Genomic DNA, 22,989 nt, shown 5'->3' with positions numbered 1-22,989 from the left:
TTTACATTTTTTTCATAAATGTATCAGCTCAAAAGGAATCAAGAAAGCAGAGAACAAAGATTTACAAGTATAACAAAAGAAGGCAAGTAGGAATATTGTAGATTTAAACTCAGATTAATAACTGCATTAAACAAAACTGGATAAAATGTTTCAATTAAGAGACAAAGATTGTCTCACTAGCTAAAAATAATACCCGATTTCATGCTGCTTAGAATCAAGAAAGGTTGAAGGTGTGTATGGTGGTACACTCCTGTAATCCCAGCACCCAGGAGGCTGAGGCAGGAGAACTGTGAGTTTAAGGCCAGCCTGGGTTACATAGCAAGACCCTGTCTCAAAAAAAAAAAATGTAGCTGAAGCTTCTTCTTTTCATTGTTGTGCTGGGTGTGTGTGATACATCGTAGCTGAAGCTTCTGCTTAGAGGAAGGTTAATAACCTTCGCTCCATATCTTATAAAAGAAAAACTGTGAATTAAGAATCTGTCTTGGGAAGTTAGATAGAACAGAAAGGTAATTCCAAATAGAGTGAAGGAAGTAACAGAAAAGAGAGTAAATTAATGAAATAAAAAGAAAACAAAATAAAGAATGGTTCAACAAAACTAAAACGGTGTTTCAGTAAAACACTAGAAAATCCCAGCTACTCAGGAGGCAGAGATAAGAGGTTCGCAGCTCAAGGCCATTCCAGCCAGAAAAAAAAAAGGTGAGACCCTATCTGAAGAAACAAAAAACTAAAGGCAAAAAGAACTGGGGGCCTGACTCAAATGGAAGAGTGTTTGCCTAGCAAGCACAATTTCCTGAGTTCAATCTCCAGGACTGCAAAAAAACAAAAAAAAAAGAGAGAGAGAAAGAAAGAAAAAGAAACAAAAGCACTAATAAAACAGATAAACCTCTAGATGGACTGTTGGAAAAAAACCAGAAGATTGAAATAACGAGTAACAGAAGTGGAAGAGAGCGGTAACTACAGACTCCACAAGGCATCTTAAGGATCAGGATAACATGAGTAATTCTATGCCAAGTCATCCAAAAATTTAGATTAAATACAAATTCTTAGAAAAGAACAACTTAATAAATCTGACAAGAAAAAAATAGTCCCATATCCTATTAAAGACACTGAATCTATTGTTTAAAGCCTTTACACACACGCCAGGCTCAGAAGTCATCCCAGTGAATTCTCACAAACATCCAAGAAAGAAACTCCAACACTGCACAAACTCTTTCAGCAAACAGTAAGAACTCTTTCCACCTCCTTCTGAGGCCTGAGTAAAACTGGTACTAAAACGTAGCAAGGACTTCAGGAGAAAAGGATTCCTGACCAACACCCCCTGGGAACCAAAGCATGAAAATCTTAGACAAAACATCGGCAAATCAACTCTGTTACAAACAGGGTGATAAAAGACACAGTGTTAGCAGCATTGTCCCCTGTGGAGTGCTGTGGCCTGAGCCTGGGTTGAGCCTTTCTGGCATCATTGTGGTCCTGCTCCTATAACTTGAGGGTGGACATGGGTCGGGCACTCTTCCCTGAAAGTACCACTCGTGAGCTCACTGGTGTGCAGAGTCCAGGCCATTGTAAAAGTTCCTTAAGGACTCATCCTGAAGAGGGGATCACTGTTTCTTCAAAACACTCCCCAGCACGTTCTGCGTGTTCTATGTGCTGGGGTACAGGTAGGATGCAGAGGCCCTTCCTGTTGCAGGTCCTCTGTGTGAGTGAGGCAGACAGAGAGGAAAGGAACACAGAAATAACAAAGATTGTGTTGGTGATGACATTCCTGCCACACAGCATGGAGCTAGGGACAACGGAGGGAAGCTGCTGGCTGGAGTGGAGCACAGTGACCATGTGTTGACCATCAGTATGACCAGTCCTAGCAGACAGGAAAGCAGAGGAGTGAGGCGCAGGCCCCTTACCTGCCATGGGCTTTACCTGCACCAGATAGCCAAGACCACTGCCCTCAGATTCTCTCCACTTCATCTGCAGCCGGTCCTCAGGCAGCACAGCCAACCTCAGGTGGCCACTCACTGCAGAAACAGGTGGGTGGTCAGGACTGAACCCCAGTGACCAGCTGACTCCCTCCTCTAATTAGCTATGGGAGTCCTGGGGGAGGTGCCCCCCGAGAGGACTGAAGGGAACACAGTCTCATCCTGAGGGACTCTGAAGGGACACAGCCCCACCGAGTGCCTAAGGAGGCCCTGGCCCTATTAGGAGGCTCTTGGGAAAAGGACACCTTCCTTGGTGCTGAGAATCTGGCTTTCGCAGCAACAGAGCTACATTGGAAGCTTCAGCAAGAGGGAGTCTAGTCCCACCTAAGGGTGCTCCCATCCCAAGGGAGACTCATGCCAATGCCCGGTAGGGTAGCAACCAACCACCCTGCGGCGACCAGAGACCCAGAGTCAATGCAGCAGCTGCTCAAGTTTCCCAGTTGTGAGTTGGGCCATAGAAGAGCAGCTGTGCCACTGCAGACCCTTCCAGCTGCCAAGGCCACTGCTGGGTTGATGCAGCCCTCAAGGGCAGTCCGGTGAACAATCCCCAAGTACAAGCACCTGCCTGTCAGACTGCACGCTGATGTGTATCTGTGTGTTTGTGCATGTGCACACGTGTGCACCTCAGCCCTCATGCTAGGGGTGACTCCCACTGTGGAGAGAGGGAGTCCTCTCTCCACATCCTCAGCGGGAGGAGGAGGGGGCAGTGGGGGCCTGGGCTGACCTCCTGGGAAGCTTCCGGGCTCTGTGATGGGGATGGCTATTTTTAGAAACTGGGGACAGAGATGGGCCTCTTCTGGCCTCCCCGCTGTGAACTGGGGCATGCGGAGAAGACAAGCAGGAATTGAGGGTGCCCAAGGCAGACACAATAACCCATTCAGAGTGGGAAGCAGCTGAGCTGGTTTCCGGATGGGGCCGGCTGCTCTGGGAACATCCTACCAAAAGGCAGGAATGTGTTGGACAAGGCGGGGGTTCTAAAAAGCCAGCTGTGTGCAGGGGCCCCGCTTCGGCTCATGAAGAGCCCTCTGTTTCCCGCTCTGACTGCCACATGTTGGGGACTTTCCCAAGCTTCCCTAGGGACAGACAGCACAGGCACATGCCCTCTTCTCCTAACCACAGCTGCACCTTTCCAGGGCCACCAGGACTTCCTCCACCTCCCAGGGAGGTCTCTATGGCCCCAGGACCTGCAGGGATCTCATGAGGGATGGCCTGTCACACTGAGTCCTCAAACGGTGGAGTCACATTTACCTTCACCTGGATTCAAGTTGTTTTCGTATAATCACTTTGTGACTTGGCTCAAAGTGACAACTAAGATTTCCTTCTAACTGAAATCTCACTGGCCCTACCTCAGGATTCTCCTGTCTGAGCAGAAGATGGTCAGACCAAGTGCCTCCCGAGTGAGAGGACAGGCTGGGGAATGAGAAGGCTGCTGGGCTCTGTGGGTGACTGTAAAAGGAAGAAGTGCTCTTAATTCAGATGTCACTAGACCTACATGGTAACTACAGAGGCAGATTCTGTCAGGAACAAGGTGCCACCAAAAACTGAATACTGCTCCGTGGAAGCTGGGATGTGCCAGGAGAGGTTGCACCCGCCCAACCCAGGAAGCAAGTCTGCAGCATGAACAGAACCTCAAAGGTTCCAGGGGACACAGGAATTCGCCTTCTAGGAATTCACCTGAGCTAGCACCTTGCTAGGCAGGAGCTTCCAGCACAGACCTTCCCCTGGGTGCCTGTGCACATCCCTGGGGGTTCACAGCAGTAAACCCTTTCCAGAAGGAACTGTTCCTGTTTGGCTGGAGTGACTAAACAGGAGATGACCGGAGGCAGAGAACACACCCTTGTCCTGTCTATTGCCATAATGGCTCTTTTTTTTTTTTTTGGCAGTGCTGGGGCTTGAACTCAGGGCCTACACCTTGAACCACTCCACCAAGCCCTTTTCTGTGAAGGGTTTTTTTGAGATAGGGTCTCTCAGAACTATTTGCCTGGGCTGACTTCAAACAGCGATCCTCCTGATCTCTGCCTCCTAAGTAGCTAGGATTACAGGCATGAGCCATCAGTGCTTGGCCACAATGGCTCTTAATTCAGCAGGTATTCCATCTATGGGAAAAATGGCTGTTAGAAAAGGTCAAAGGCCGGCAGCACGGGCTTAGCCTGTGGGGGGCAAGGCACTGTCCCCAGGACTCCCCTCCTTACCTTGACCCTGCCCACACACCAGGGTGGTGCTCAGCCACATCCAGAGGCAGAGGTGGGAGACTTGGGGACTCATGATGTGCAGCCTGCAAGAGGAGAGGCCACAGCACTTCACCACCCACCTGTCCGTCCGTGTGTTCCCTCCCTGTCCACAAAGTCAGATTCCCTGTCCATGACCCTATGGGCCAGGAAGCCTGTCCCCACAGATGTGTCACCATTGAGATATTGCCCCTCGTTGCCACCTGAGTACTCCCTGTGCCCCTCCTGGTTTTGACATTCTATGTGTGGATGCACACAGCTGGGAAGCAGAGTGGTAACAGGACCTTGAGCCTCCAGTGGCCCCACATCCAGGCCTGGATGGACTCCTGCTTGTGAGGGTCCTCCGGCTAGAGATGTCTGATCACTGGACAAAGTGGAGTCCCTGCCAGCCTCTCTAGGTGGAAAGGACATCTGAGACCAGGTCCAGGTGACAGTGGGAGGGTTTGGGAACACTGAGTGGGGTGGGGGGGTTGGGGTCCTGCTTAAAAAGACTGAGAGTCAAGGTCAGATTTAGGCTGCTTGGAGGGACCAATGGGGTACAAAGGAGGACAGGGTGACCCAGTGCTGTCTAGAGGTGCTACTTGGGAGGCAAGGAGGATGGAGTGTGGGAGCTAGAGATGACCTAAGTCATCCACCTGACACCTGCACCCAGGGCTGATAGAGAAAAACCATGTAAGCTGGGCTGGCCTCCAAGTGACCCTACACCTAATCCCTTGCTTATACTGCCTCCTGCCAAGCCCACCTGCAGACCAGAACACTCCCAGTTACCACCCCCTAAGCCCCCGCCCACTGAGCTGAGGGTGACAGTGCAGCCAACTGCCCCTGGTTGGGGCCCTAGGATCCTCCTCCAGTGTCCCGAAGGATCCAGACCCCTGCCCCACCCTGCTCAACAGAGGACTCCCTAATTGCAGACCCTCCCAGTGTGTGCTTAGGGGCAATACCACCAGGGCCACTCCCTAAGGGAATTCCCAGTCCAGTGAGAAGGCTGTTGGCTAATTCAACCCCGCTGCATATCTGTCTCCTTCCAGGAGATTTAAACCAGGCTCCAATGCTGGCCCAGCAACGAGCAAGCAACCGCCATATGGACACCGGAACAGGCAGCCTGGGGGAGATAGCTGCGGACCAGCATCCCCATCTGACCACAAAACATGAGGCAGATAGCTGAGGACTCTCCCAAGCCTGGACTGTCTCCATTCACAGTCCCTTCCCCACCACAGGGCCACAGAGGTCACATCTAGTGAACACAAGCCCAACTCTGCAGGACACCTGCCATCCTTGTACTGCCATGACCCAGGTGTTTGAGACCTCCACAGGGTTAGTGAGTACCTGTGGCAGCCCAGATCTCCCAGGTGCACCTGGTCCCACCTGACTTCACCCTGGCCCTGTGCAATCCTGTTTTGCTGCCTATGAGGGGCTGAGCTCCTATCCCAACCTTTCTGAAAGGTCAAGGTCTTCCAATCACAGACCTGAGGGATCCCCTGGGTCCCATGGCTACAGGCAGGCCACCCACCTCCTCTTGCTCCGAGGATAGTGTCTCTTGCTCCCCAGGGCCATCTGGTCCATTCTGGTCCTGCTGTAGCCACAGGAAGGCTGAGGCTTATAAAAGGTCCAACTCTTGACGTCACTGCCTGGCCCACCCCTCAGCCCCCCTTCCCTTCCCATCTGCTACTGCCTGGGGCATGTCCCAGCACAGTGTGTCCCAACACAAAGGACCCCATCACACAGGGGCAGGGTCCCACCAGGGGCCAGGCACCTTTGTTTCTCACTTGTAGAAGACCTGTCCTACAAAGAGTAGCTCACAGAGAAGGCCACTTGGGGACGGTCACTATATGTGGCCCTGGGCACCAAGCTGTGCACGCTGAGGACTAAAGATCTCTGGTGGGTTATTTGGGGGGGAGCAGGCTAGAGTAGCACCAGGACCCCATTCAGCCTCACCACCCCTTTTCCTGGTTGCCCCCAATAACTCAGCCCATGTTCACACTGCCCTTACCTGGAATATCCCCCCAAAAAATGTCCTCTTGCTTAAGACCCTCCCACCTGCATAAGTCAGGCAAGCATAACCCCCAGCAATGGTCTGGCCTACACTGGTACCCCCAGCAGGCTAGCCCGGGTGACCAGACCCCTTGCCCTACTTGAAGGGGGCTGACCCACCCAGACCCCTACAAACCCTACCTTGACCCCCAACCTCATCCAGGAGCCCAGCAGGGAGACAGCTCTACAAGTGCCAGCCTGGCTGGCCATTTGCCCCTGTCCCCAATGTACTGCCCTGGGAATAGACAGAAATCCAGTCTTCCTGTCCTGGGCCATGGGTAAACCACATTCCTTCTGAGACAAGTTCGTACACACACGCACACAACCCAGGACTAGGCGCGCACACACGCACACACACACACGCACACACAACCCAGGACTAGGCGCGCACACACGCACACACACACACACACACACACACACGCACACACACACACACACACGTCTAGGTCATGGCTGCCAACTGCTCACAACTGCCCCTTGCAAGGCCACACTTTTCAGGAGATGCCTGGAAGGTTACACATACCCCAGTTCCCTGGCCAATTGACAGTCCATGCAGGAGAGGCACAACCCACTTCCCTGAAGCCCTCCTGAGGGCTCCTGGACCCCTGTCCCACCCTCTGCTTCCGGGGAGCCAGACAGGCCCCATGCCTCAGCTGGATGCTGGAATCTGCAGAACGGAGCCCAGCAGTCCCTGTAGCTCTTGCTGTGGCCACCGGAGCACCCGGTCTGGCATTCCCGGGTACTCTTCTGCAGCCCAGCTCACGTAATCCCAGAAATAGTTGTGTGTAGTAACTCACACCTAGGGAGCTGCTGCGGATGCTCTCAGCAGTCCCAGCTCACAGCACAGTGACCCACACTGGCCACCCTGTGCCTTTTCACCCCAGTCTGCTTGGAGGTACCTGCAAAGCCTGCTTCCTCCAGCCCCAGCCACTGGGGGTGACCCCCAGGCCTGCAGAAAAAAGCCTCTCATGGAGCCCAACCCTGTCTGCAGCCTCAGTACTCTAGGGCAAAGCCACATTCCTGGGTCAACTAGGTCAGAACAGAGCAGGGTCAGTCCTCCCTCTAGCTAACTCTTGCTCAGGGATCACCCTGGGGCTTGACTATCTTCCTGCTGGCTGCAGCTTGTGGGCAGGGGCTACCCAACTGGGAGTAACAACACAGGTTGAAGGGCTATGATGGGGTGAGGGAGCAACCAGGTAGATGCTCAAAATGCTAGTTTTAAGTTCCAGAAAGGGGAGGGCTGGCCTTGAAATGTTCACCGGTTAAGTCAGTGCCTTGGGCAGCGATCAGGGGCAAACAAATAGCAGACATTGACTTGAGCAGGTGGTCAGCTGGAGCTAGTTTGAGGAGGTGGGGCATCTCCACCCTCCCACCCCACTGGCCAGAGGCTGAGACCAAATTTCAATCAAAAATGGACTTGGGGACCACCCCCCCCAGGACCACCACGTCTATATTAGCCTATCTGGCTGTCTGATCCTAAAGCACTGCTCCAGGGCAGGACCTTCAGACCACCCAGTCAGTTGATCTAGTGTACCTGCATGGGGCCTCTCCCAGCTCCTGATGACAAGGACATAGACTGGGAGGGAAGATACCCATGGTACTGTTGTCCAGGTGGGGCCTAGCAGGTCTCAAGAGAGAAGCCCCCCTACCTGGGCCCTGATGTGGTCCAACAACTGCTGCCCACTCGGGCTGAGGGCCACTGGACACTACCTCTTTCCTCCCACTTCCCACTCTACTTCCCAGACTGTCTGGCCCCCTAGAGCAGTAGTCAGGGCTGCCCAGTCCCTTGCTGGGTTGCTTGCTCTCAGGGTAGATCTGGCTTAGAGTGCAGCTGGGCCTGGAGGGAAAGGCAGTGGGCCTCTCCTAGGGTCCCTGTGACACCCAACTACTACAGTGGAAGAAGCAAGGCTGCTGCCCTCACCTCCTCCCCTTGGGGACAAGGAACACCTGCTGGCTATACCAGATTCTCATCAACTGCACCTGAAGGTCAGGGCCCACCAGATGTCCTGTGTTCGTGTGTGCATTACTGGGATTGCCATTTGGTCAGTGCCCCACATACAAGACAAGGGATCGGGATTCAGTGATGCTCAGACTGCACATAACACAGTCAAGAGAGGCCCGGTAGCCATCCTGGGTTCCCTCTGTCCATCCAGTGCCGTGAGGACTCTTGGAAGTGGCTGGAGAGTACCAAGACCTTCCTGTTGAAGCAAACCTCAAAATATGCAGTCCCTCTACTGCATGTAGCATCAGAGGGGACTCTGGGATAGCTGGGGCCATTCCCCCATCCCAATATGCCCTGGGGCACGTGGCCTCTTGGACTGGAATGAAGCCATTTCCACACTGAGTGAGGGTGCCGGTGTGTGAACAGAAAAACGCTGGGCACCGCACATCCCTATCCAGGGCAGATTACACCCACTTTAGGCTACCCCTCCTCATGGGGTCCAAGCAACCAGTTAACCCATGACCACTGAATTGGGTTACCTCAGCTTAGGAGAAGATCTATGCACCTATAGGGTGAAGGCCTTTCCCTCATGCTTGGCTCCCTAGCTGTTTACTCTGACCTCCTATGGGCTCCTCTCTGCCCTGTGGGCTTCTCATCCTGCACCTCTGACCTCTGGCTTCACCCACCTGCAGCAGGTGTGCCTTCAGTGATGGGATTGTGGGAATCCCCCTTCCCTTCCTGGCTCAGCAACATACTGGACCTGGCCACTGACAGGCTACATGCCACCTGAAGACACAGCACCCAGAAGTCCCCCTGCCCTCAAGCCCAAGGCCCACCACTCTGCAGCAGACTGTGAATCCCCAAGGTGGGCTGAGCACGGGACCCTCGGGGCCCACACAGTTCCCAACTAGTGTGGTGACAAGCACGGCTGCAGCAGGTAGGAGACCACATCACAAACAAACAACACAGGAGCTTCAGGTCATGCACTGCTGGTCAAACTGAGGATCAGACAGAAGTGGGTGCAAGAAGACAGAGAGAGGCCCAGCTGTGCTCTCCAGCCATGCCCGCAGCAGCACTGTCACCAGATCCAACCGCTGGCATCACATGGTGACCCTTGTCTGCAGGGCATCAAAGTCCACAGAGCCTGAGCCAAATTCTTCACGTGGTCCAACAGGCTCAAAGCCTGGATGGGCTCCAGGATGATCAGTGAGACCCAACTGCCACAGGGAGAGACTGGGCCAGAACTGAAGAGACACAAGCCACAGGTACAGCTGCATGCCAAGCAGGCATGAGCAGGTGCACTCAGCTGCATCTGTCCCTGCAGTGCCCAGGCTAGTAGAAGGCCTGGTCTTTGCAGACACAACACCCAGCACAATGCCCACAGGCCCTCTCTTGCCTGGGCAGACCCTGGCAGTGGCCATGGGCTCTACCTGCCCTCATACCCCCTTCTACCAGGTCCCCCCTGGACAAGGGCAGGCAGACATGACAAACCACTCTCCAGCCCTACTTGGCTCTCGTTTCCGCATTTCTGAGCTGACCAGGGAACTCCAGGCTGGCTGAGTTCGTGTGGTATCCAGGCAGAGCCAGAGTCACGATGCTGTGTGTAGCCATCTGTGAAGGGTTTGTCCCGTGACACCAGGGCTGATGCAGGAAAGCCAAGGCGGGTCAGAGCAGTGAGTTTCACAGCACAGGCCACAGGGAGATGTGGACTTGGGAAGTGGGGGCTTCAGATGGCAGTGCAAGCTCCAGTATTGCTTTTGGCATTTCCATCTTTAAGACTTCAGGCATTTTCTTCAAAAAGAAAAAACAACTACAGCAAACCATTTAAAGTTAAAAACAAACATTTCAACAGAAGCAGTTGTCTGCCATGGCCGACAGTGCTGCATGTGGGTGCAGTCCCAGCCTGTGTGAGGCCCACATCCCAGCAGGAGCAGCGTGCCCCGACAGCGCAGTCCTGAAAAACCTATGAATCCAGGAGGGCTGCTCAGAGAACCCAAGAGGTGCATGGATGGCATACCCCATGTGGTCTTGGAGGGTGCTGCCTCACGCCAGGCAGGTGGCACCAACCTGGTCCTGCCTGAGACACTGTCTTCACGTTTAGGTTGCTTTTTCTTGGGTCAAATGAAAAAAAGGAACAACGAGGGCAAAGTGCAAACACAGCAGTTGTCCCAACAGGCTGGGGTCAGGGGCGTGGTGGGGGCCTACCAGTTCTGGTTGTCCCAGCCCTCATCAACAGCCGTGGATGGCGCTGCCTTCTTGGCAGCCTTGGCCCTGCTCTCCCCACTGGCGATCTCCCAGCTCTCCCAGCCATCACTGTTGCTGTTCTTGTTGTTGGATGCAGAGCCTGAGCCCCACACATCCCAGCTGTCCGAGCTCCTCCTCCCTGTGGAGGCATCTGCGCAGGTCCAGCTGTCATTGCTTGGGGACTTTGCCTTGGGGGGCTCGGCGCTCCCGAAGGTCTCCCAGAAGCTCTGGTCTATGGTGCTGTTCTGGATGTTGTCTCCACCACTGTTCTGGTAGCTGTGGCCCTCCAGAGGCCTTTTATAGAGAGAGGGAGGAATTCTCAATAGTTGTCACGGAACCAGATATTCGAGGTGGCATCCCCCAGTCTGCCTCACCTTCTTAGAGCTCAGGAGCCTGGAGAACAAAGACCAGCACTCCACGAGCCCAAACTGTACTTGGATTTGGAACCCCATACACCAGAGTGTGGCTAGTAGCTCCAAGCACTCTATGCCACGCTAGGGGCTACCAGACACTGCCAAGTGCTTCCTAGCCACCCTTGTGGGGACAGAGCACCCCAGGTGGGAACTGCTTCACCTCAGAGATGAGCAAACCTGGCCTCAGTGAGGCTCCACCCTGAGGCCAAGGGGCCCAGAACCTGCCTAGAGGGACTGGCGGCCTCCTGCCATAAGAGCCCATGCTCCATCAATCACCTGAACTTGGAGCATCAGGAAAGAGAATGTGAGCTTCATCACGAATAGGGGCCCTGAAGTCACAGGTGAAGCAGCAGCTACCCTGTGCCTCTGGTAGAGAATCCTGTGAGCACAGTGCTGGGCACAGAAGCAGGACACTGAGCCTAGATACTGACTGCCTTTTCAGGAGCTCATGGGATGTGTCCAGGAAAGGTAGGGGCCAGGGGCCGGGACAGGACAGTGGAACACAGGACCTACAGTGGGAACACAGCATACCTATCCGAGGGATCATCTGCCTTCCCAGAAAAGAAAGTGGTGACATCCCGCCATCCTTTACTGCCAACTCCCTGGACCTGGAAGTAGATGAGAAGAGAGGCTAGCTAAGGCACCATTCTGCACAGCACATGAGCTCCCAGAGGACCTCTGACTGACACAAACACAGGCCTACGATGTCAGGATGAAACTTTGAAGTAAGAATGTCCTGTGCTTGCACACGCATACACATCACTGTTTGGTTTCCCAAAAATGGCCCTCCCCTGCCTTCCTCGCACTTCATCTTAAGCAGTTATCTGCTGTGGCAGCTAGGACACCATCAAGTGCAAAACAAAAGGCCGAGGACTCAGTAGAGACAGGCATTGGCACTTACCACAGGAAGGGCCGACAGCAGCAAGACAAGGGGAAGTGACAGGTTAGTGGCTGACAATTTCCCCCCGCCCCGGTCAAGCTGTTTCCATATTCCTCAAGCCCTCAGACAACCAGAGGGCAGTGGCCACTGCCATGGCTGGCAAAGCCCACATACGGCACAAGTGCCTGGGCCTCCTCCTGGGCAACTGGTGCAAAGGCCTGGAATATGGAGACTGGCTTAGGCCACTCCACAAGTCAGTAGTGTTACCCTACCTTGGACGCCAACTGAGAAACCCCATTGGACACATCATCAAAAAGCCTTCCCTCCTTCACCTGTGTAGGTGTAAAGGGCATCGTTAGGGGATTAAAGCTTCAGAGGAAGACCTGAAACCGGCAGGGAGATCTACAAAAAGCCTCCCAAGGCATCGCCCCTACAAGGAGGACCCTGTGCCTCCTCAGACAAGTACCTCTTGCCTAGTCCAGGCTCTTCTTGTGGAGTGGGATTGGCAACCCCCACCAGCCTCTGCCTCACTCACACTCTGAGGGGGTGGGGTGGAGGAGGAGGCTCCCATTCCCCTGAGTGCAGATGACCTGTGCCCAGATGCTGGGGCACAAAGCAGAGGGAAGGGTGAGCTCAGGAGAGGTGCACCTGGGGAATGACTGAGCCAAAAGAGGAGGATGGGGGTCTCTAGGCCACGTGGGCCTTGCTGGTCTAGAATGCGGGTGGTCCCAAGTGCCCAGCACATGTCTGCTTCCCTAGAAACAAAGGGCTTGGGTGGGATGGACACTTGAGCGCCCTGACCATCAGTGCTGTCCATACCTTTTCCTGAGCAGGCTTGAGTACGTTCTCATTCAGGCTGTGGCCCAGCTCTGAAGCCTGTTGGAAAAGATGTCACATGAGCCTCATATGCAGCCACTCACCACAGAGGAGTCAGCACAGGGCAGCATGAGCTTTGCCAACACAAGTAAGGCAGCAGAATGTGGACACACACAGAGGAAGAGGGCCACAGAAGGAAGGCAGCAAATGACAAGGGGATGGGGGCCAGAAAAGGAAGGCAGCACCCATAGGTCCTCCCGTACGCTCCGCCAGGCCTTGGCACAGGTCAGCTGGCAGGAATAAGCTTCGTTGAACCTCCATGTTCCCATTCACAAGGACAGGAGGAAGGAGGTGGACCCTGTTGACTGCAGGCACCTTCCCCTCTCTAGAACAGGCACTGAGCCCCACCTAGAGGGAGGGGAACAGAGGCTAGGGTCGGAGGAAGAAGCCCTGGGGAAGGATACAGCTTCTCCTGCTCCAGGCACCACCATGGTGATTATGGCCACAGGGCCTTGAGCTCCCAGGAATGTGACAGGGTCATCTCCTTCCACAAGGCCAGGAAAAGCAGAAAAGGGTAAGTCCATGACATAGGAAGGACCCTCCCCACAAGGGCAAGACCCCTTGGGCTCCCTAGGCCCACCTAGCACCAGGCTCGAGCAACACCTGGGCTCTGGATCTGGGGTCAATTGTGGTCCTCCAGCCCTGGCAGACCAGGGAGGAGGTGCAAGTGTAGCACACACAGGTGACTAAGCACATGGGATAGAAGCAGCCAGGAACAAAGCACATTCTCAGGAATGGGTGGCATGCACCAGCAGACATGGACTTTACCGGCTCTGGCTGCTGTTTGTAACCCCAAAACTTGACCCAGACGGCATGGAGACAGGTTAGCAGAGAAGAGAGCAAGGTGGTAGGAGAAGGATTTAGCAACACCCAGGAAGCACCAAGAACATGCCCCACGCCTGATTTTCTTCCTTTTTTTTTTTGAGAGAGGGTCTCATTATACAGCCCAGCCCACGCTTTTCTTAAATACTGGGATTATAGTGTGCATCACCAGGCCTGGCTTGAACTGTTCCTAACGACAGCACCAGGTCCTGCACCAGCCTGCTCTAGGCCCCTGCACTGACACTTTTCTGCTCCAAACTTAGCAGTCCAGAATCTGTAAGTGTCTCAGAAGCCTGCTTTGGAGACTCTGAGACAGAGACAGAGAAGCACTCCCAAGATGAACGATTGGGGTGCACAGGGCTAGAAGAGCCCCGGGAGGTGGAACTACTTGTAGTCAAGTGCTGCAGGCTGTGGGGTGAAGGGGACTAATCAGAACTGGCCTCCCTGACTCAGGGCATGAAAGTGGGTCCTAGAAACCTACCCACAGCACCATGGGGGACAGCCCACCAGAGCCCTGAGCACCTTGTGGCAACTGTTGATTACACCAAGTTTTAAGGAAAAAATAAATGACAAAGCCTGAGATTGCTACTACCCACAAAAGAAAACAACCCCAGGGAGAGCCAGTTTCCTGAGCTGAGGCCATGTGAGTGTCTGCAGCAGTGATCTCTCTGGCTGAGCAGTCCAAGGCCAAATGGCTGTGACCCAGATGGTCCAAGGAGGTTGGCTGCCCAGTGGCCTCACAACATGCACTTGCTGCCAGTGGACAGGGAGGCCCTGAGCAGAGGTAGCCTCCTGCTCTCCAGAAACTGCATAGGCCTGAGGGGACCACGCTGACATGTGAGGATGGGAAGAGTGGCGTTTCTGTGCTGGGACCCTCAGGCCATAGGCACCGGGTCCAAGAAGCTTCTGGATGCTGAACATGACATAGCACACTTGCGAGAGTTTAAAACACATCAGAGGATAAAAGCTTCTTCTTTTTACCTTCTGACTTGCTTGGGATCCGAATTTTGTAGCCTAAAAGGGAAAAAAAAGATGAGGCTTTTTAATCAGAAGTCTTAATCCTGACCACAGCTTTCATCCCTGCAGGATATGGCCAGGCTCAATTCCAGGTGTCCCTCCTGATGGTCATCAGGCTGCCAGCATTAACCTGGCAACAGCTTCAGGTGCCCAGGGTTGCTGTAGGGAGGCCTGGCCTAGCACAGCCACCAGTCCCATGGACTGCCTGGCCAAACACAGGTTAGGGGAGCCACAGGGCCAACTCCATCCTCGACTGTGGGAGTCAGGTATGGCAGCTGCCCCAACACTGCCTTCAGTTGGCCTTCCCACTGCCCAGCCCCATCTACCCTGATGGAGGGCAGCTCAGGGCCTGGAATACCTGGGCACATGGCTGCCCAGCACTCCAATTACTGACACTCAAGGAAAGAAGGGAAAGGCCTGGCCCTCCCCTGGACTCAGCTTCTCTCTACAGGTAAGACAGAGGCCCTGGCAGCAACCAGCAGCAGTCACATGGCAGTGATGGTAACAGTCAACCAAGTGGCTTCCAGCTGCTTCTATGGACAGCTGTAGGCACTGATGGCTTCTTTGCTCTGGGTCAGCTGGTCAAGCTACCTCTGCCCCCATTCCTTCAGTGCCATGACCACATGGTCCAGCCCCAGGCCCATGGTTTCTCCTCAAAGCTGCATCCCATCTGGTTCAGCCTGCTCTTTTCTGCCAGCGTTTGCTGGGTCACTGCCAGAGCCAGACATGCTTCCTTATGCATGATGAGTCTATCTCAATGAAACCCCAATTTTCCCTTCATTCTAGGCAAAAGCAAGAGAATAGAACTCAGCCCATTCTAACACTACTCTGAAGACCCAGAGACAGAAACTCAGGCCACATAGGCGCTGCCACCTACTCATTGAGGGCAAGTTGACCTCTGTAGGCAACTTGTCCCCAGCACAGAGAAACGCCTATTACTACAGCAAGGACTCCTGGGCCTTCCTATAGTCACCAAAGCCTCAGGCTTGCCTCCTAGGGAGTGAGTGAGGCCCTACATGTGGAGAGACCCCAGTGGTCAGAATCCCAGGGCCCCTGTCTCTCAGGACTCCAGGCCAGCAGTGGCCAGTGTACATCCCAAGGTTACTTACACCCTCCTTAGCTGCAGAGGCAAACTTGCTGGCCCCAGTGGTAAAACTGCTCCAGCCCTGAGGAGGCAAGACAGAACAAGCCACATCAGGTTCCACGCATGGCTATGCCAGACCCACGCATGCCAGGCTCCTGGCAGCTCAGTAGAGTGTTTCAGCAGCAGGAGAGAACTCCCTAAAGGTATCTCAAACACCTCTGCAGTCCCTGCATACAGGAGGAAGGAAGCTGCTGGACACTGCAGCATGGGAACCTCACCTCTCCAGTTGCAGTATGCAGTGCATGTCAGCACTGTCCATTCCAAGAGGAAGGACTTGAAGAACCAACTGTAGCACTGAGGAGATGCCAGGCCCCATACTGCAGAGGCACCAGAGCATCTCTAGGGCACCTGAGCAGCTCCACAGCCCTGACTCTGCACAGCACCCCACCTTCCTAGGCCTTGGAAGCACAGGCACCTGGAGCCGGCTTAGCTTCTGGCTGAGCTCTAGGTGCTCCCTGGAGAGGAATCTTCAGTTTTTTGAAGAAATGGACCTTGCTAAATTTGAAATATATATTTTGTAGCCAAAATAAATAAGTGACTTTGGGATCTGAATAATGTAAGCCACATTTTTAAAAGAAACTTTCACTGAAGTCAGGGACAAGCACCTTCAGTCAGACCAGACTAAGCACATGCACTGCATTCCCAGACAGTTGCACTGCCCATTTTGGGGGCCGCACTGCCCCGTCTGTGCTGCCATGATCGTGGTGTCCTCACCGAGTACAGGGATGACATGGCGCTATTGAGGAAGTCATCTTCTCTCTTCTGCGGTGGCACAGTGTTCCCAAAGCCCACATAGCGATTCTCTTGGGCCCTGACAGAGAGCACAAACAGCACCAGCCACAGGCATGAATCTCACTTTTCCTGAATAGTGAGATCCAGGGCCTCAGGAGGAAGCCCTGACTAGACCTCAAAGTCTTGGCCTCCTAATACACACTACCCAAACCCAGCAATCAGTGTTACTGGAAGAAGCATTAAAAGAACTTAATCTGATGATTGCAGGAATGAAAACCCATTTATAGGGTGGTTTCTTTATTTTCTTCTTCTAAGTATCAGGTTTTCTCTACCTTTAAGACCCCAATTGAACCCTGGGCTGGTTGGGGCTTCCTATAATTGAAATCTGTACATACACACACTGTGCTGCACACAGAAAGAGCGGGCCCAGCCCACTCAACGGACTAAACCCTCGAGTAGTGGTCTGCCCAAGGCGCCTGGCCATCTACACTGTCCTGGCTTGAGAAACCTCACCCTTGATAGGAGTCAAGGTCATCGTTTAACCAGTCTTCAAAAGCCTTGTCCCCAGAGGTAGTCACAGTCTGTGGCTGGCCAGAGGATCTGAAATTGAGTCAAAGGGCAGTGAGATCAGTACAGGGAGGAGAGGGAGAAAGAGGCCTATTACACCATAGGTGGCCCAGCAGCACCAACTAGAACACATAGTCCACATGAGAGGAGCCCTCACACCACATCTGGAAAGTACTGAGATCAGGCCAGCTTCCAGCTCTGGCCTATAGGATGCTTGGGCTTGGCTGTTGAAGCCCCAGCAACACTAGCCTCATAGATATCACAAGTAGCCGGCAGCAGGCTCTGTGCCAGCTAGTAAAGGTAAGGAGGGTCAGGGTGAGGAAGCAGGCTAAGGCCAGCAGTAGTACTAGGACCTTCTGACTAGGTCCCACAGGAAGGTGGGGCTATGGGGGAGGGGCACTGTTACCTAGTGCCTCCTGTGCCCCATTCAACCCCATACCATCCTTGGGACAGGATGTTCCCTTCAGTAGAAGCTGTGATGCATCCACCATGGGGCCTGAACCCCATGGGGCCTGGGCTACAGGACACCAAACAACTCTCAGAAAAGAGTGACGATGTATTACAAACATTGTCCATATTCCCACCGTATCATTTTTTTATAGGGCTGCCTAACATACCTGGAAGATGTACTGAGCCCACCTGGGGACAGGGAGATGCTACTTTTTGTTCTGGATGTGCCCTTATCAGGTACATTTTTACTAAAAGTTTGTACTGTTCCAGCAATTTAAAAAAGCTGTTTTTCACAATGACATCTGGGAACAGCTCACAACTGGAACTGTTTCCATGAGTGGAGGAAGTAGAGAATGAAGTTTCTATGAAAACTCTGAACTACAGTCAAGATTAGGGCCGAGCTGAGGACAGCGCTGAGACCTGACCAGCAGGCCAGAGGAGTAGCTACCGGTAGGAAGTGGATGGTAGCATCTTGGGCTGAGGTGGGGTCCAGTTCTGAGCAGGTGATGACTCCAGAGACCACGCTCTGCCTTCAGCCAGAGTGGCCACCTGACAAGGGAACACAAAACAGAACATGTATACCATGCACTCAGGCACACCTAGCCACACATACCAGCACCACCCCAGGCCCTGCCCTGGTGCTCAACACCCATGTCTCATGTTTATTCGCTAAGCATGAGTGCTGAGGCCGGTCTCCCATGGACCGTGAAAAATGATAGTTTTTCTCATCAGTGTAGTTCCCAAATTGAAAAGCACAGGGGTTCACTTATTTGGCCCCCAGACAACGGGCTTCCAGACTTCTCAGAGGCACCGCAGCCAAGATGTTCCAGAGGCATTATGATCACTTCCTTTCCTCCCGGTAATTACTGGCCATTTGCTTCTCCTCTGGGCGGGAGGAATCCGCTCTGGAGGAGGCCAGAAGTCCTTGTCTATACCTGGACTGTGCATGGCGTTAATACATATGTCTACAGCTGACTGAAGAAACCTGCCTCCCAGAGCCACTAAAGCCACATTCCATCCACCATGACCCATGCAGAGAGACGAAGCCAGGCCTGTCTTTACCTTATCCCTAAAGAGTGCTGCAGCTCTGCTGTTATACTTGTCCTGCAGGGACCAGCCAGGATCATAATCCTCCTGTGTCTGCAGGAACTCTCGGAACTTAGCATTCCCGCCAGCCTTCATCTTCTCGAGCTCAATGTCCTTCCATTTGTCCATTGTAACAGAACGCACAAAGCTAGAAACCAGAGAGGACTGATCTAGTCACCAAGTAGGAAGAGATGCAGAAGCCTTTCTGACTGAGAACAAGTCATGAACAAGACACAGGTGCTTCTTGTGGCAAGACAGAGGCCAAAAGAAGCTCCACGGAGGTTGGCCAGCAGCTGACAAGGCTGGCTGCAGTGTTAATGGAGTGGGACCACCTATCAGTGGCAGTCCCCAAGCTTCCTGCCACACAGCACTATGGGAAGCAAGCCCCCACCACACATGGACATTAGGATAGATGTAGAACCTGCAGAGACTGAGCAGCATGACACTGACCTGAGGTGCACCCCAAGACCACGGTGTCTCCCTGAGCACTCCAAGCAGATCCAGATGCCATAGGTCACGCTAACCCACTGAGGATTGAATGCGCCACACTCAAAACAAACCTACAAATGGGGCCACATGTGACTCACTAGGCACCTCAGGAGCAAGGAACCCCAAAGACCCAACAGCTGCTCCCAAGCGGGTACAAAGAAAGAGCAAGCAACACATGCATGGCCTAGAAGAGAGCTGATGCCAACAAGTTCTCAGGGCTGCTCAGGATGGTCACAGGACATGAGGTCAGAACAAAGCTGGAGGAGGCAGAAGAACCTTCCCAGAAACTGGTGTGATGGGAAAGAGCCTCCTGTAGGATAAAAATGTTGAGATGAAAGACCAACCATCCTTAGAAGCCTGAGCAATGTGGCAGAAGCCCCACCTCCTACAGCCTCCTGAGCACCAAGAACAGCTGGCCGCTCCCCCATGATGCTGGTCAGTTACGCCATGACAAGCCACTACAAGGAGGGCACGGTCCCAGGAAGCTCACCAGCCCACCCAAGCACCACCCAAAAGCAACACTCACATTGTTCTCATCTTGCACTCTGACATCTTTAAGAACTTTCCTGGTTCTTGGACTGGCCATGATGCTGCAAATGGAAGAAAACAAATCCTTAACTTATAAATGCCTTATAAGAAAGAAAAGACATTGGCAGGTAAAAAACACTACATAGTGAGAACTTCACAAGAACATCTGCTGAGTTACTTTGAAGCTAGAGAGATGCTGCTTTCTGCAGGCAGCGTGAGCGCTTACACTCTGCAAGGCTCCCAGGCCAGGTCAGCACGGTGCTGAGGAATATCATGAAGCAGCTGATGGTGTCTCTGCTTAAGCACTGTGTGCCACCAGGACACAGTTAATAAAACCTTCCATCTTTTTGAGGTGAAACTCACAGGAAGGGGTAGCCTTTACAAAACGTGCACAGATTGGCTGCTACACCTGATTTTCCACAATGACAGGGAGCCTGTATACTCTGTACTACCCACATCTCCAACTCAGTGCAAGGAGGTCCCCAGCCTGTAATAAGGGACAAATAAGGCAGCCTAGTATTTTTTTAATTTATTTTTTGGTGGATACTGGGATTTGAACTCAAGTCCTCAGGTTTGGTAGTCAGGTGCTCTACCACTTAAGCCACTCCACCAACCAAAAGGCAGCCTGTTGAAGGGTCTGTATTCTCTGTGGAACTGTCCTGAGGGGTGGCAGAGTGTCACAGTACAAGCAGTGGCCCTGGACTATCGGACCTGTCACAACAATTCACAGGATACTGGTGGGGAAGACAAGAAGTCTCAGGCTAAAGAGAGAAAGCTATTTATTAATTTATTTCTCATAGATCTACTAGTTTTAGCAAAGTTTAGCTTCAACTGGAGGCCTACTTAATCCAGGACCAGAAAAATCAGAGCTAGAGGAAGAGGCTGGAGCCAATTGCAATGTCAGACATAAATTAACTCCACACTAGCACTCATGGGATGGGAGGCAGGACCTGGGCCTCAGGCCATCTCCTTGTTGCCAGCCCACCACTGAGAGCGTGGTCTCTTTGAAGTTCATTGGCCTTTCCAACGAATGGCCAGTATGCTGCTCTCTCTAACTCATATGTGAGGACAGCACATGAGTAATCTGTAAGTGAGAAAAGCTTCACACGGGGGCACTACTGAAATGTTCAGTCATAACCTTGCAACCTCACTGTGGGTCTGAAGTAACCACTTACACAGGCTTTCTATTAATGATGCAGGCAAAGCTTAATGTGAGGTGCAACTTAAAAAAAAATCAGAAACCCCTGTATTTCATAATCTTTTTTTTTTTCAGTACTGGGGTTTGAACTCAGGGTCTATACCTTGAGCCACCCTATCAGCCCTTTTATGGGATGGGTTTTTTTCGAGACGCAGGGTCTTGTGAACTATTTGCCTGGGCTGGCTCTGAACCACAATCTTCCTGATCTCTGCCTCCTGAGTCATTTTTAATCTTAAGTCTACTATAGAAATCAGGACTTCACCAAGGGGAACCCTGACTCTTGACCCACCAAACCCTCAGCATCTATAAGTCCCTGCCTCTTTTTTTTTTTTCCAGTGGTGGTACTGGGGTTTGAACTCAGGGCCTTCTGCTTGCTAGGCAAGTACTCTGCTACTTGAGCCATACCTTTAGCTAGAATTCCCTCAGTTTTCACATCCTTGTGGACCCACTTTTAAGGTATGTGATGTCAGGAAATATCTGTCTGTAACTGATTGAAACAAAATCATAAGTTCACCTTAGCTCCCCTCCACTCTGTAATTCTCTGTGCCAGCCAAGTGCCCTGGGACCACAGATTGTGAGGTGAATGCCTGCGTGCTGACTCCTGCCTGCAGGACTCGGGCCTGGCATGACTCACTTAGGCAGAACACTGCCATCACCCAAAGCATCTAGTTATGTACAGCACTGAAGGCAGCTAAACATATTTGGAAAAACTCCCTGGTGGTTTTGAGTTTACAAGGCCCTTTGGACTCCTCATAGTGGCCACATGAGGGCCCTGCATGGGACTGGCGTACAGGAACAGCAGTTATAGCAGTCGCAAAGACTCTGCATTTAGCCTTGCCTCCTTCCATACCACTGTGCCTGCAGCTCACGACTTGGTCAACACAACAGAGGCAAAAAAAGTCAGGACCTGGTGAGACCACTCTGAATTCCTAGCTGTGTAAAATCAAGGCAGGACATTCACAGAAACACTGGAAGGGGAAAATGTGCCAAAATTAAATGACTTGGCTTGGATTTGTAACAAACTCCCCTGTGTGATCAATTTTGATCACATAAATTAACTCCACGCCAGCACTCACGGAACGGAACGGGAGGCAGGACCTGGGCCTCAGGCCATCTCCTTGTTGCCAGCCAGCCACTGAGAGCGCGGTCTCTTTGGAGTTCATTGGCCTTTCCAACGAATGGCCAGTTATCTGAAATGCTAAGTTTAATAACATGAAAGCGAATAGCTCAACTTTTTTTACCTTGAGAAACAGTCCAAGACCTCCAAACACCTGAAACCAAGATCCTAGAACTGTTCCTCCTTCTCTAAGTGGACACAACTCCAGTAATGTTGAAACAAATTAGGACACTTTCTGACTTCACTAAGCCACCCGTCAGACTTCAGAACATCTGGTCTTTAAAATGGGGAGACTTAAGGACATTGCTTGGTCCTAACGCTGCCTTGGGCAAGGAGGCAGGGAGAAATGCTATCTTTCTCAGAAGTGTCCAGAGAACCCAAAGAATCCATGTCTAAGAACAGCAGCCCTTCCTCGTTCTACAAAGCAGGTTATCTCGGAACGGACGTCCGAGCAAACCTCCTTTACTGCCATGATTAACGGAGCACGGCAGGAGGACGATCCCTGCGTTAAAGGGGCGGAATCATTTCTCTGGATCGGTGGCGACACCGTTTAACAGGGCAGACCAAAATCCATCTCTTCCCGACTGCAGAGGTTTAAGGTCCTGTCTGTCCCTCCCTCAGACAACCACTCACGTCAAAGGCCGCGGAGGAAGCTGAGCTGGTGACTCGACTTCCGAGGGCGAATGCGGTGCGACCTCCCGGGGCGGCTGGGCCGTGCGGACCGGGTCTCGTCGCAGGAGCTCGGGCAGAGGGTGCTGAGGGGACGCGAAACCGGTAGGCGACTCCGGATCCCGGGCCGGACCGGGCAAATTCAGACACCGGGGGGCCCGCGCGGAAGGGGTTGGCCGCCAGGGGTGCTGGGGAGGGCGGCGGCGGGGAGGGAGCGGGACCTCCGGGCGCGCAGTCGCACGCTTACCTGGCGGGGAGTGGGTACGGCCGCCGGGGTCGGTGGCGTCGGGCAGGGCAGGGCCGCCAAAGCTGCACCCGGAGCACAGGTCGCCCACCGGCCGCCAGCAGCTTCCGGCTACGTAGCGCTTCGCAAGGCCTCATGGGAAGCCGGCGGGGCGGGACTTCCTCCTCCGTGCGGGAGACCGGAAGTGAGACCCCGCAGTTGCCACGGAGACACTTCCCTTCCGGTCGGGGGACGTGGCTGGAGACCCGGCGGAAGGGGGACGGGGACTGGAGCGGGGTCGGACGGGAGCCCGGACAGAAGGCCACCACCTCCAGGCGGAAGCACTCGGGCCGCCGGAAG

The 22,989-nt window shown here is 53.2% G+C and overlaps 2 protein-coding genes across 14 annotated transcripts in view; both read right to left on the bottom strand.

Annotated features, from left to right (window-relative positions):
• Positions 1-9,003, bottom strand: part of Col20a1 (collagen type XX alpha 1 chain) — a 39,799-nt gene extending 30,796 nt beyond the window's left edge. For 3 of the 4 annotated variants that reach the window (XM_020173742.2, XM_074075109.1, XM_074075111.1), the window contains exons 1-3: positions 5,709-9,003; positions 4,163-4,245; positions 1,899-2,009 (exon numbers count right to left, since the gene is read on the bottom strand). In XM_020173742.2, coding sequence (XP_020029331.2) covers positions 1,899-2,009; positions 4,163-4,245; positions 5,709-5,860 — 346 coding nt within the window. In that variant the 5' untranslated portion in view covers positions 5,861-9,003. Of the gene's footprint in view, positions 1-1,898; positions 3,790-4,162; positions 4,246-5,708 lie in introns of those variants that run through there. The other variant, XM_074075110.1, reaches the window with a different exon arrangement.
• A 144-nt stretch (positions 9,004-9,147) lies between these two features.
• Arfgap1 (ARF GTPase activating protein 1) lies at positions 9,148-22,789 on the bottom strand. Of its 10 annotated transcripts, XM_074075121.1 has the most exons (15): positions 22,654-22,783; positions 22,371-22,492; positions 19,421-19,484; positions 18,856-18,965; positions 18,382-18,553; positions 17,768-17,868; positions 16,816-16,902; positions 16,285-16,381; positions 15,536-15,592; positions 14,391-14,423; positions 13,356-13,385; positions 12,531-12,587; positions 11,984-12,043; positions 11,363-11,439; positions 9,148-10,712 (listed from the first exon to the last, which is right to left on the bottom strand). In XM_074075121.1, exons 3-15 carry the CDS (start codon positions 19,478-19,480, stop codon positions 10,376-10,378), a joined length of 1,278 nt encoding a protein of 425 aa, XP_073931222.1. In that variant the 5' UTR covers positions 19,481-19,484; positions 22,371-22,492; positions 22,654-22,783; the 3' UTR covers positions 9,148-10,375. The 10 variants fall into 10 exon arrangements, with proteins under 10 accessions (XP_073931222.1, XP_073931216.1, XP_073931215.1 ...); XM_074075115.1 differs by lacking the exon at positions 22,371-22,492 and having other exon boundaries at positions 11,363-11,433; positions 22,654-22,789; XM_074075114.1 differs by lacking the exon at positions 22,371-22,492 and having other exon boundaries at positions 22,654-22,788.
• Between the last annotated feature and the right edge of the window lie 200 nt (positions 22,790-22,989).

The sequence above is a fragment of the Castor canadensis genome, chromosome 5, assembly GCF_047511655.1.
Source record: "Castor canadensis chromosome 5, mCasCan1.hap1v2, whole genome shotgun sequence".
In the NCBI taxonomy this organism is placed as follows: domain Eukaryota; kingdom Metazoa; phylum Chordata; class Mammalia; order Rodentia; family Castoridae; genus Castor; species Castor canadensis.
The sequence above is the reverse complement of the archived record's forward strand: the minus strand, read 5'-3'. Positions and strand labels throughout refer to the sequence as shown.

What these genes read in the sequence shown, in the direction of transcription:
- Arfgap1 (XM_074075114.1), bottom strand. Translation starts at nt 22,787, where the DNA reads ATGAGGCCTTGCGAAGCGCTACGTAGCCGGAAGCTGCTGGCGGCCGGT. An exon ending in GGTCTTGGGGTGCACCTCAG is followed by an intron (nt 18,554 to 18,855) that starts GTCAGTGTCATG and finishes TCTGGTTTCTAG; the next exon opens with CTTTGTGCGTTCTGTTACAA. An exon ending in CCATGTCATCCCTGTACTCG is followed by an intron (nt 15,593 to 16,284) that starts GTGAGGACACCA and finishes TTGCCTCCTCAG; the next exon opens with GGCTGGAGCAGTTTTACCAC.